Here is a 14,114-nt window from a genome sequence, read left to right on the forward strand (position 1 = left end):
TATCCGCTGGAGGTCCTATGTTCAATAATGAGGGCCTTCTTCAGACCAGAAGAAATATGAGACAGACAAACCTGCAGTGGCCTAAATCATGGGAGGGAGTCAGGTTGTCGGTGGCACCCCGTGTTCACGCTGAGGGACAATCCTTAGCTTCACGTACACCAAAATTGGTGTGTATATTTCATTTTCCAAATACTGTTAGCCTTTCGGCTGTTACAGGGGTGGGACATACTAAGAATGTCAAACATCAATACATTCAAATCATACAGCAATTCAAACAGCAACACTTGAACTTGGAATTGTTACTTGACATACATAGGAAACACCGGCTTTGAGGCTGAAGGAAAAACAGTGCAGTCGTAGTAAGCATAAAAATAAATTGTAATAAATTAACATAGTAGACCATGCTTACAGAAAAATATCTTTGAGCCCTTCCTCAAATTCTTCTAATGAATCACAATGAACTAGTGGTAACGGCAAAGCATTCCACTGACGAATTGTTTTTGGAAAAAATGAATTCGCATATACATTGACACGCTGTTGTGGCACTTCGTATGTGTAATCATTGACATTTCTCAGGTTTCTTCCGCAGCGTGGCGTTAAGTATTTTGTTGTGTTTATGTTTAATTTATTTTTTGACAATAAAAACAAGAACTTCATCCTTGCCAATTGCCGTCGTTCAGCTAAAGTGGGCAGTTGAAGAGAGCGTAGCATTTCTGTTACTGACTCAGTCGAGGAGTACTTTGAAAGAATTAACCTGGCAGCTCGCCTTTGTACTCTTTCTAGCATATTAATAAGGCTAATTTCCGAGGAATCCCACACAATGCTGGCATATTCCATTGTTAGCCGAATATACGTAAGATATGCTGCTAGCTTAACGGGAGTCGTAGCAAGTCTTAATTTTCTTCGCAAGTACTATATTTTTCTCTCCGCCACCGCACAAATAAATGTTTTCCAAGTGGGTCCTCCAATTTAGATTACTGGCTATTGTTACACCTAAATATTTTATTTCATTGACGGTGGACAGGCGGGTAGAACATAGAGTGTAATTGGAATAGAAGACACGCTTACTTTTGTTTGTTACGCGCAAAGAAAGTGTTTTAGTTTGATTTATTTCCATTTTAGATTCAATGCACCAATTACTGACAGCATGAAGAATATCATTAAACGTTTTTTGGTCAGCTTCACTGTGTATTTCTTTATAAATTAGGCAGTCGTCTGCAAAAAGTCGCACTGTAGTACTTCTATCTATGCCGCGTGAAATGTCATTTATGTAAGTTAAGAATAATATCGGTCCTAAAACTGAACCTTGCGGTACCCCTGAGGTAACGCTTAATAACTCAGATTTGAAGCCGTTTATTTCTACATATTGTGTTCTGCCTGTCAGGTACGCACTTATCCACTGTATTATGTTATAATTTATGCCTAGTTGTGCTAACTTAATAATTAGCTCCCTGTGGGGAACCTTGTCAAAGGCTTTGGAGAAGTCGAGACATATTGCGTCAATCTGAACACGATTATTTAAGGCACGCGTGAAATCATCGACTGTTTCTATTAATTGGGTTACAGTGGATAAATTCTGCCGAAAGCCATGCTGATTAGGAAAAAATGTTTTTGCGCCCTCAAGATACGTGTACATAGCTTTGGATATAATATGCTTTAAAAGCTTTCAGCATACACAGGTGAGGGAAATTGGACGGTAATTTTCCACCTTTTGTTGGTCTCCACCCTTATGCGTTGGCACGACCTTCGCCACAAGCCAGTCGTCTAGGACACGCTTTTGCTCTATTGAGGCATGATATATTATGTATAAATAGTGCGCAACCCATTCCGCATACTTTCGCAGTAAATCATTTGGTATGCCATCTGGTCCGATCGACTTTTTCACGTTCATGTTCAGTAATAATGATACGATGCCTTCATAAGTGATCTGAACGTCAGGCATAACTGACAACTGAGAAGGAGGTGGCGTGGATGCATCACCATTATCACGACAAGCAGTAAACACTGACTGGAAAAATCTGTTGTATAGGTAAGCGATGGAAGAGCAGTCTGTCACCAATTCATCATTGACAACAAGAGAATGCACGCGTCTTGAGTGGTGTTCCTTCTGAGACAAGTGAGGCCAAAAACGATGGGGGGAAGATTTCATAAATGTCGGCAATATTTTTTCGTAATACTTTGTTTTTGATTCTTTCAGTTCACCACGCAGAAGCCTTGATAAATTGCGTATCTTGTACTGATCTTTGTTTACTTTTTGCCTCTGGCGGTTAATGGCGCGCTTCAAATGTATTATCTTCCTATTCATCCAAGGATTCTGTTTATTTTGTTTCATTTTTTGCAAGGGCACAAATTTGTTGATACATAGCGTGACAAATTCTTTAAACCTTATCCACATCTCATTGACGTCACTTTCCTCACTGAACGCATCCAAAGAAAACGACAAGTAATCAATTATGCTTGTATCATCAGCCTTGTTGAAGTTGCGCACATGCCTGAAGCTTTCTTTTTTGCATGGAAAGGCACCATCAATGCTTATATCAACTGAAACAAGTTTGTGGTCCAACAATCCATGTTCAATTGCAACGTTGTATGTGTTGATTCGCCCGTCAATAAAAACTAGATCCAGTATGAAATGCGGATACCCTGTTTCACGTGTACTGTCAGGGACAACCTTCGTGAGGTCATGGCTGAAAGCCATGTCTAAAAGCCGTTGGCAGTCTATTGCTTCCTTAGATTTAGTTGAGAATGTGCTCCAATTTTTACCAGGAAGATTGAAATCTCCCGCAATAACCATTCTACGATTCCGGGTAGCAATACCATCAAGGTATTGCTGCACACTTTCTAGGTATGAACTAGGGGCGCCTGGAGTCCTGTAAACGGCACCCAAAACAAGGGAAGTTTTGCGTAATTTTATTTCTACCCATACATTTTCATGGTGGGGTATTCCTTCCATAACAATTGCTTCAACATCTTCTGCAAGTAGGATCGCCACACTACCACCTCGTGTATCGCGGTCTTTCCTAAATATTTTGCAGCCGGATGGTACAATTTAGCTATCCGCTATTTCCGGTCGCAGCCACGTTTTTGTGACGGTGATTACGTGTGGATTATAGCATGCTAATATATATTCTAGGTCACTAACTTTATTCATAAGGCTCCGAGCATTTAGATTAATTAAGCGAAGGCTGCATGCACTTGACTGCATGCAGCAATCTGAGTACACGGGCTTACAACATTTCCGCCTCCATTGAAAATGCAGCCGCCGCAGCCGGGATTCAAATCCACGACCTGCGGGTCAGCAGCCGAGTACCTTAGCCACTAGGCCACCGCGGCGGGGCGAATTCTACCAGTGGCTGTGGTCTAGTGTTGAATGCCGGCTAGCAGGTAGCAAGAGTAAATTCACGCAGCGGTGCTTAGAAGTAGGCTAGACTGTTGAACCCCACACGTTTGAATTTGGGTGTTCATTATGAAAGTCATGCGACACTTTTGCAAGCAGCCACCTACTTCACTCAAGGAATTTTTTGCCTCACGAATATATAAATCACGTTCTGTACAAAAATTTGCCAGCACATGTTTTCCATTTGTGAAGTACGAACGCAGCTACAGAGGTTTGCTGCATGGTGTATTTGTTTCGCCCCATCAATCATTCTTTCAAACGCAAGGGCAAGTACGCTGGCAAGGGCTGCCTGTGGCTTATAGTTATACGGGTAAGATAACCCTGAGTAATGACCTCATTTGTTCTTCGACGCGCTCCTTACTTCAAGTGTGATCGTGCGTGCACGCCGGTGCCTGTGGTAGCGTTCTGCGGTGGCCACAGTAACTATAACAGCCAACAATGCGTAAATTAACCTTTGTACTTGAATTCGGAAAGATCCCGGGGTTATTAGGGACAAAGCTCCTTACAGTCTAATCTTGTCAGTAGCCACGCGTAACCGAGAGAAGGAAAGACGAGAAAGAGAAATGCATGACCATTTCTTGCCTCATTTCCTAAATGGCGTTACTCTGCCACAATTTTCAGAAGTACCACCATTCTCCGATTGACTGCTGTGCGCGATTTTCTGAGTGCGCGAACGAGTGCCTCTCTCAGTCTCCTGGATAGCCGCTGTACGTGGCGGATTGTGGGTGGAGCTTAGACGGAGCAGAGCGGCGGGCGCCTTGAAGACGCTTGTGCTCGGCTTCTTTGGCTTGTTCTCGTCGGTCTTACACACGCGCGGCCTGCATAGTGTGCGAATGAGTGCCTATATCAGTCTCCTGAATAGTCGCCGTATGTGGCGGATCGCTGGTGGGGAATGGATGGTACACAACAGCAGGTGGGTTGAAAACGTTGGCGCTCTGCTTCCTTGGCTCGCGTCCCGTCGGTGTTAATCGTGCGCCGCCTGCAGTCTCGAACACGATCGAATGCATGGAAGCATGTACAGATGAATGGACATACGGACGAATGGACGGATGACGGATGGACGCTACGATCCACTCATCATCGTTCACTTCGCGAATATGATGTGATTTTTCGGTGTATGACATGATTTGAAGATAGGAGATGGAGGATGGATAGTTGGGCTAGTTGGTAATACAATATGGGCGCTAACAGCGCACAAGATCATAGGATGAAGAGAAGGGGCACAAACAAGCGCTGACTCTAAACTGAAGAAATTATTGAAATATACAAATTATCTGAACACATAAGATAAAAACACCCAAAGCATGCGCAGAAGGGCCAGCGATGGACCGTGTCGACGTTATTAACAATTTTACGCTACGGGTAACTGTACAGGTGCGACAAATTCAATTAAAACAAACATGATACTGATTAGGATTTCTTCTTGTTCACGTAAAGATATTGTTAGACTAACGCAAGACTGCCCTTTTTTAAATAGAATGCTTCCACAAGTTCTCTTGTGATCTGATCGCCATGTTATAAGAGCACTGTCGTTTCGTTGAACAACGGCTTGCACCCACACGTGTGGCAGTGCGAACGCAGATTTGCGTACGCACTGGCCTTCAAGAGAGGTCAAAAAAATGTTCCACCATGCGCTACAAGCGTAGGTTAGCCCATGGACTAAAAATTGTGGCATCACATAACTGTCACGGGGTCATGACGTGGCCGAAGACAGGAGACTTTGTGTTGAAGCTTAACTGCTCATTTGGGTGAACCTGTGCCCGGTAAACGGAAAGTCCAAGTACAGTAGCAGTCATGGACTGATAGCGGCGAACGGAGTGTCGGCCGTCGATCAACTACACACAAGCGGTGAAGCGCGTCGGCATTTATACTCTTGCCGTCGAATTTTCTAGCGTTATCGCAGGCGGTTGCGTAGATTTCAGAATAATCTGTACCGTTCGCTGAGTGGGCGAGATCTTATTGAAATGATCTACTGTAGTTCGAAAGCTTCTCGAAAACTGCAGGCGCGGTTAGCGCTGAGAATCGTGTAGTGTTTTCGGACGATAACAAAACTTGGGAAATGGAACGTGGCATTGCCCCCCTCTGAAAAAGGCATCGTCCCGATGCTTTACCTAAAGATGAAGGTACAATAATAATGCAAGAAGGTACAATGAATAAATTACGATACAATAATAATACAAAAAACACTGTTTCAGATTGTTAACGCGCATGAAATGGCTTGAGGCGCGCGACATTGACGACATCATGTCGCGATCCGCGTCGTTGAGAGTTCGTGATGCCGTCGGGGACAACCTCGTAAACGAGTAGGCCGAGACGTCGAACCACCCTGTGCGGTCCGAAGTACCGTTGCAGAAGCTACTCACATAGTCCACGTCGGCGTATCGGCGTCCACACCCAAACACGTTCACCGGGCTGGTATTCCACGAAGCGTCGTCGAAGATTGTAACGGCGGCTGTCGGTCGTCGGTTGATTCTTGATACGGAGACGCGCGAGTTGTTGGGATTCTTCGGCGCGTTGAAGGTACTCACTAACATCGAGGTTTTCTTCGTCGGTGAGGTTGGGTAACATGGCATCGAGCGTCGTTGCCGCGCTCCTTCCGTAGACCAATTTTTATAGAGATAACTGCGTCGTCTCCTGCACCACCGTGTTGTATGCAAAGGTCACGTACGAAAGAATGGCATCCCACGCCTTATGTTCGACATCGATGTACATTGTCAGCATGTCCGCGATCGTCTTGTATAGCCGCTCGGTGAGGCCGTTGGTCTGCGGGTGGTACGCTGTCGTCCAGCGGTGGTTTGTCTGGCTGTATGCCAAGATCGCGGGAGCTATGTCAGCAGTAAATGCCGTTCCACTGTCGGTGATAAGGACCTCCGGGGCGCCGCGACGTGGGAGCATAATTTCAACGAAAAACTAAGCTACCTCGGATGCACTGTCTTTGGGCAGGGCTTTTGTCTCTGCGTAGCGGGTGAGGCAGTCGGTAGCTACCACGGTCCACTTGTTTTCAAAAGCTGACGTCGGGAACGGCCCCAGTCGGTCCATACCAATCTGCTGGTATGGTCGGCGAGGTGGTTCAATTATTTGAAGAAGTCCCGCTAGCCCTGTCAGCGGTGTCTTGTGTCACTGTCAGTTCCGGCATGCCCTCACATAACGAGTGACGTCAGCAGTAAGACGTGGCTAAAAGTACCTTTCTTGTATCCTCGTGAGCGTTTGGGGCGATAAGAAAACTTGAGAAAAGGAACGTGACGTTGCCCCACTCTGAAAACCCGAAAACCTTTGCCCCCCTCTTAAACACCGAGGCGCCTTGCCGTCGGATCGTCGTGTAGGGCCTGCGGGAGTTCTGGTCGCAGAGCTGAAGGCACCAAAAGGAGGCACTTGTCTCGAAGTGGTGAGAACTTTTTCTTTTGGAGAAGACCATATCGGAGGAAGAACGCCGCAAACGCGTGCCTGAATACCTTCGGAACTTCGGCGGTCGTGCCTTCAAGGTATTTTATTAGGGCCTTAAGTTCAGGGTCACCCGCTGTCGTTCAGCGAAGTAGTCGGCAGTTACCGTTCCCAAGAACTAGTCGTCATCTGGTTCATCTGGTGGTGGTTGGTAGACAGGCGTACGAAAGAGACAGTCGGAGTCAGAGTTTTTTTTTTGCCCGACTTGTAAACGACAGTGATGTTATAGTTTTGGAAGTCTCAGGCTCCATCGTGCTAGGCGACCTGAAGGGTTCTTCAAGTTAGCCAGCCAACACAAGGCATGGTGGTCGCTCAGAACTTTGAAGGGCCTGTCGTAGAGGTAGGAGCGAAATTTCGACGCAGCCCAGATGATGGCTAGGCACCCCTTTTCTGTTGTGGAATAATTGGCTTCTGCTTTGGATAGCGATCGGCTGGCGTAACTAAGAACCCTTTCAAGTCCGTCAGCCCTCTGCACAAGAACGGTGCCAAGACCTACGCTGCTTGCGTCAGTGTGTATTTCTGTCTCGGCGAATTCGTTGAAATGGGCAAGTAACGGAGGCGTCTGGAGGCGATGTTTAAGCTCCTGGAAAGCGTGTTACTACGGTGGTTTCCACTTGAACTCCACGTCAGCCTTGGTAAGGTTAGTGAGGGGATCGGCGATGCGGGCGAAGTCTTTCACGAACCGCCTGTAATAGGCGCACAGGCCCAGGAATCCGTGCGCCGCCTTCTTGTCAGTGGGTGGTGGGAAGTCGGAGATGGTGGCTGTTTTCCGTATATTGGGACGAACTACACACTTGCTAATAACGTGCCCCAGAAACAAGAGCTCCTCGTACGCAAATCTGCACTTTTCTGGCTTCAGTGTGAGTCCGGACGTCTTGATGGCTTGAAGTACAGCTTCAAGGCTGCGAAGATGCTTGTCGAAACTCGACGAAAACACGACGACGTCGTCCAAGTACACAAGGCAAGTCTGCCACTTCAATCCTGCCAGTACTGTATCCATAACGCGTTGAAAAGTTGCAGGCGCTGAGCAAAGACCGAAGGGCTTCACCTTAAACTTGATGAGGCCGTTCGGTGTTTTGAACGCCGTCTTCTCTCGGTCTCTTTCGTCGACTTCTATTTGCCAATAGGCAGTCTTGAGGTCCATTGACGAAAAACACTTGGCGTTATGGAAACGATAAAGTGCGTCGTTTATTCGTGAGAGAGGATACACGTCCTCTCTTGTGATTTTGTTGAGGCGGCGATACTCGACGCAGAAACGTAGGGTCCCATACTTTTACTTCCCTAACACTACGGGGGATGCCTATGGACTCTTGGACGGCTGGATAATGTCATCCCGCAGCATTTCGTCCACTTGTCTCTTCATGGCCTCTCGTTCTCGCGTCGAAACCCTGCACGGTTTCTAACGGAGTGGTCTGGCATTTTTCTCGGTTATGATGCGATGTTTCGTGATCGTGGTCTGCCAAATGTTTGATGACGACGAAAAGCAATCTTCGTATTGCAGGAGCAGGGCCTTGAGCTGTTCTTGCTTATGGTTCGGAAGTCTGGGATTGACATCGAAAGCTATGGGAGGGGTTTGGTTCCTCTGAGCAGGTTCTGCAGAATCAGTGAGGGCGAAAGCACTAGTGGCTTCGACAATTTCTTCCATGTATGCGACCGTTGTTCCTTTGTTCACATGTTTATACTCATTGCTGAAATTTGTGAGCACCGCCGTTGCTTTGCCTCCCCGCAGCTCTGCAATTCCTCTTGCAACGCAAATATTTGGGGTGACCAACACATGCTGACTGCCTTCAACGACGCCTTCCAAGTCGACTGAAATAATGACGCTTGAGCGAGGCGAAATAGTGACTTCTTCCAGCACGTTCAAGGCATGGTTTCCTGAAGGCGTGCGCGGTGGTAGAGCTTCTTCTGTGGATAACGTTATGAACCCTGTTTTTAGGTTGATGACAGCCCCATGGCGGCACAAGAAGTTCATGCCAAGAATGACATCTCTCGAGCAATGCTGTAGGACTACGAAGTCTGTAGGAAAAATACGGCCGTTAATGGTGACTCTCGCTATGCAGATTCCTGCTGGCGTTACGAGATGACCTCGGGCTGTGCGGATTTTAAGGCCTTCCCAAGCTGTCCTAACTTTTTTTGACTTCGCGGCGAACGACCCACTGATGACGGAGTAGTCAGCTCCAGTATCGACGAGAGTGATCACACTGTGGCCGTCGATAAGAACGTCGACGTCGCTAGTTCACCGTTTCGCATTACAGTTAGGGCGTGGCGTCGGGTCAGGGCTGCTTCCGCTTGTTCCGCTGCTTCCATGTGTCGTCATCAGGTCACCTTCGGTAGGTGAGGTTTCGCCGTCAGTGCTTTGCCTGGTTGGCGTTGTGTTCGGAAAGCTCCGTCATGGCGTCGTCGTCGTCGGAGGATCTTCGGTAGTTCGTCGCACAGCAACCGCACCTCCATCGGTTGCTGCCCTTAGTTTCCCGGATATGGGCTAAGAGACCGGCCCCGCGTTGGGCCAGAGTGCTGCCGGTGGTGCGGTGACGTGCGGCGACTGGGCGACGGCGAACGGGAAGGGCTTCGAGGTGTCCACTGAGTTCCTGTCAGGTAGTCGGCGATGTCACGTGGCCTCTCTCCTGGCTGGGGACACGGTGCATTGACGACGAAGCCACGCAGTCCAATCTGTCGGTGCTGGCAATGGCGGTATGTGTGTCCAGCCTTGCCGCAGTGGTAGCAGAGAGGGTGGTGTTCAGAGGTGCGCCAGACGTCAGTCTTCCTCGGCGCACTGCGCTGCGCCGCTGGCGAACGGTAGGACGTCGGTGGGGGTGGTGGTGGCGGTGGCGTCTGGTGACGGATGTGTGATGGGGCAGCGTTTTGGCGTGCGCATGGAGGAGGGGCGTGGCGGCGGGCTGCAGCAGCATAGCTCATGACTTGCAGCTGAGGCTCTTGAGGCTGAGGAACTACCAGCGATTGCTGGATTTCTTGGCGTACGATGTCCGCGATGGATTCCACGTCAAGCTGCGCTGAAGGAAATAATTTTCGCAGCTCTTCTTGCACGATCGCTCGGATCGTCTCACGCAAGTCAGTGGTTCCTAGCGCTTGAATGCCGGCGTAGCTTGTAGGCGAGAAGCTACGGTTATATTGCCGCGTGCGCATCTCAAGCGTCTTCTCTATCGTAGATGTTTCTGAAATGAATTCAGCGACCGTCTTTGGCGGGTTTCCGATTAGCCTGGCGAAGAGTTCCTGCTTTACTCCTCGCATGAGCAGACGGACCTTCTTCTCCTCGGACATGTCAGAGTCAGCGTGGCGGAAATGTTTCATCATAACTTCCGTGAATAGCGCCACGTTTTCGTTTGGCATCTGCATGCGGGTTTCGAGAAGAGCTGCGGCCTTCTCCTTGCGCACCACACTTGCGAAAGTGGTGAGGAACCTGGCGCGAAAGACGTCCCACGTTGTAAGACTTCGCTCTTGACTCTCGAACCAGGTCCGAGCAGCCTCTTCTAAGGCGAAATACACATGCCGGAGCTTGTCATCGTTTGTCCAGTCATTGAAGGCGGCGACGCGGTCGAACCTTTCGATCCAGCTTTCCGGGTCTTCCAGTGGTGAACCGCGGAAAGTTGGCGGTTCTTTGGGTTGCCGGGGCAGGAGTAGTGCAGGCTGCACGGGTGTGGTCATTGTTGCAGTAGTTGATGTCGGGATCCGGGTCCGCCTGGCTGCTTCAGAAAGGGGCCCGTACTCTGGTTGTAGTCCCCTCTGCCTGCGGCCTGTTCGCTGTTCAGGGTTAGCGTCCGTGTTTTCTTTGCTGCTTGGGCTGTGGTCGCGGCTTGAAGGGGGCGCCCGAAACATCAAAGAAGCAGCACCTCCACCAGATGTCACGGGGTCGTGACGTGGCCGAAGACAGGGACTTTGTGTTCGAATTTAACTGTTTATTTGGGCGAACCTGTGTCCGGGCCCCGCCGCGGTGGTCTAGTGGCTAAGGTACTCGGCTGCTGACCCGCAGGTCGCGGGTTCAAATCTCGGCTGCGGCGGCTGCATTTCCGATGGAGGCGGAAATGTCGTAGGCCCGTGTGCTCAGATTTCCGTGCACGTTAAAGAACCCCAGGTGGTCAAAATTTCCGGAGCCCTCCAATACGGCGTCTCTCATAATCATATGGTAGTTTTGGGACGTTAAACTCCACAAATCAATCAAATCAAAACCTGTGTCCGGTAAACGGAAAGTCTGATTACATTAGCAGTCTTGGACTGATAGCGGCGAACGCAGCGTCTGCCGTCGATCGACTACTCACAAGCGACGAAGCGCGTCGGCATTTATACTCTTGCCGTCGAATGTTCTAGTGTTATCGCTGGCGGTGGCGTAGGTTCCAGAATAATCTGTACCGTTCGCAGAGTGGGCGTGATCTTATCGAAATGATCTACTACAGTCCAGAAGCTTCTCGAAAACTGCAGGCACGGTTTGAGCTGAGAATCGTGTAGTGTATTGGGACGATAAGAAAACTTAGGAATCGGAACGTGGCATTACGATATACAGCTTTTATTCTCAGCAATACCCAAATTAGAAAAATTGTGCCCTATGGTGAACAAAAAGCATGATAAAAAGAGCTCTAGCCAAAATAAATGCGATGTAAAACAAAGGGACGCTTCTCTATGTGTACTAGGGGTGGTGTACAGAATTTCTTCAACATGCGGAAGGGTTTATATTGGGCAAACAGGGCATTGTCTTTATGTACGGCTACAAGAACACTCCGGAACCTTCAAGACCAGCACGTACGCGAATCTCTTCGCACTGCCACACGTGTGGGTGCAGGTGAATGCATGGGCATCCCCCCCTCCATTTTATCCCTGTGATGAGATTAAGCGTAGAGTACCTAGCACCTCTCGGCACTGGTACTGGGACACTGTTGCTCCAGCGTCCCAGTTCTAGTGCTGGGAGGTGCTGGTACCAGCGCGATACTGGGCCCATAATCTGGCACGGCACTCAACGCTGGTGCCCAGTGGCGTGGGTTTTTGCAATAGGGTACCTTCCTCTGTTCCTGTTTGTTGGGCTGTTCGTACATTCAATTATACAAACACGATCTGTACTGCGTGTCTGCTTGATTAGACTAGTTGTACGTGATTCACGAATGGCCCACGACAATGGACAGAAACCACTCTTTGTTATCGGGTTTCACAGTGTCAGCGCTGGCGTCGTCGACGAAAATGTAGGTCCTTGTGTGCGTTTAAGGCTTGTGAGATAACCCCATACACCGCAACCTGTCGTCACCATCGAAGCTTGACCAACAGCAAACTTTACCTCAAAATTTTTGTTGGTGGGCGTTCCTGCGTTCTCCATCTTCAACAGCTGTGTTGAGAGTGTTTTATTTTACTTGATATTTATTGATAATATTATGGCACTTCATGTAAGCAATGGTACAAGATCAGAAGTTTATACAGGAAAATGGTGGCCAGATGGAGTATTTTACGTTTTCCGGGGTACATTCTTCTTTTGCCCCATGATAAAACTGAAATCATCAACAATGGTATGCAACATCGCATTCTGCTCGATGTCATATTGGGAATGCCAAATGACATTTGCCGGTTGCAGTCGAATTCTTCACATAGTTTGTTGAAACGCAAGATAGATTTGGCCAAAGAGTGGTTGCCGAATACCCTGCCCAAAGCGTGTGCAGTGCCGCGCTCCATAAGTGCGTGCGTGGAGAGGCGTGTAGACTAGGAACGTCAAAAAGATCGCATAGACACACACTCCGTGGCAGGCCATCTCCGTGTAGCGCCATTCTGTTTCTTCACCTTCCTTGTACCCTCAGTAGCCCTTGCAGATAAGGCGTGCTTTCACCTGTTCAGCCTGCTGCACTGTTTCTCGGGCACCGTGACAATAACGGCATTTATCTGATTGCTAACCTTTCAACTGGCATCTTTTCTGGCCACAAAACTAAACTACGTGACTGCAGTTTCGTAATATTTCCAGCTGCGTAAAAGAAAATGATTTTCAAATTACTTTTAAACACTTCAGGTTTTGCTGTTGATCAATACCACCGTCTACGAGTTCAAGCTGATGTTTTAGCCGATACGTAGAGCACTTACTGCTGAGTAATTACAACGCGGACCTTGTGCCAGCCATCGTCACCTCTCAAGAACTGCCAATATTCACTGGAACACGAAAATCCCGATAAAGTCGCATCTAATCGCATCGACTCGGCATTCTCAGTGCTTCAAAGTGGTACCACGAACAGCGGCATCAAGAGCCTGCGGGTGCGCAGTTTTAGTGCCGGGGCACTGTGCCTTGAGAGGCTAAGGTCACTTTAATAACCAGCAACTCGCGCATTTTACATATGCCTGAAACATTCATTTATGTCTCGACAAACAAGGCACAGCAATAATTAATGACTTTGAATTAACCAATTAGACAAACAAAGCATTCCCTGTTGGCATAAAAATGTAAAGAAAAAGGCTAACTGGCTTCCCTAGTCATGAAGTCTTCACCATGTTTCTCTTCACGATGGGAATTTTTATTTCTAGTTTAGACAATACCGCCCATAAAAACCTACCTTTTTGCTAACGTGTAAAACCTCCTCCATCACCTGGTAGAAATCTATATGTTTGGTGAAGTTGGAAGCAGCTTTGGCAGCCAGTTGTTCGAACAAGGGAATTCCCTTTGGTGAAATTTCTTTCCAGCCGTTCTCTGCCAGAAGTTCTGACTCCGACTTTGTCGTAGCCCATGCTCCGTTTGTTAATGCAATTACAAGTAGAGAGGCGAAATAGAGCATCTTCTCTCTGCATAAAGAAGAGGTCAAATACGCTGAATACGTTAAGGATAATGCTTCAATGTTTTCAGTTTCTCATTTCTGACTAGAACTACTTTAAGAGAGTCAATATAAGGAAAAAAGACTGTAAAGCGATGACAACAAATTACTCACCAGTTATTGACGAATGGTTCAATCTGAAGAGTCTATATGGATGAGCAACTTTGAGACTGACGTGGCTCATCTGTGCTCAAGCTTGAACAGCGCATGATTCAATAAAACTGTTTGTACCATCAAGCCACGCCAGCTGTCATAGGAGAGACATCACAAAAGACGTTTTGTGTGTAGTGTTCTTTGCAAACAAAATCTCGTATCGTAGCTTCGTATGGGCAACAAGTTATAAGAATAGCAACCCAATAAAGTAACAAAGGAGATTGAATATTTTACGGCCACGGCAGTGAAGGCACATAAAATGCTTGAAAAGCTGTGGTTCGAAAAACGCGCCCGCAAATGAATGTAAAGATTTTTGTTGATCATATCATTACCATACG

At 47.8% G+C, this 14,114-nt stretch overlaps 1 protein-coding gene across 1 annotated transcript in view; it reads right to left on the reverse strand.

Annotated features, from left to right (window-relative positions):
- Positions 1 to 13,823, reverse strand: part of LOC119168136 (uncharacterized) — a 28,760-nt gene extending 14,937 nt beyond the window's left edge. The window contains exons 1-2 of the mRNA XM_037419543.2: positions 13,738 to 13,823; positions 13,369 to 13,594 (exon numbers count right to left, since the gene is read on the reverse strand). Coding sequence (XP_037275440.1) covers positions 13,369 to 13,587 — 219 coding nt within the window. The 5' untranslated portion in view covers positions 13,588 to 13,594; positions 13,738 to 13,823. The remainder of the gene's footprint in view (positions 1 to 13,368; positions 13,595 to 13,737) is intronic.
- Between the last annotated feature and the right edge of the window lie 291 nt (positions 13,824 to 14,114).

The sequence above is a fragment of the Rhipicephalus microplus genome, chromosome 6, assembly GCF_043290135.1.
Source record: "Rhipicephalus microplus isolate Deutch F79 chromosome 6, USDA_Rmic, whole genome shotgun sequence".
Lineage (NCBI taxonomy): Eukaryota > Metazoa > Arthropoda > Arachnida > Ixodida > Ixodidae > Rhipicephalus > Rhipicephalus microplus.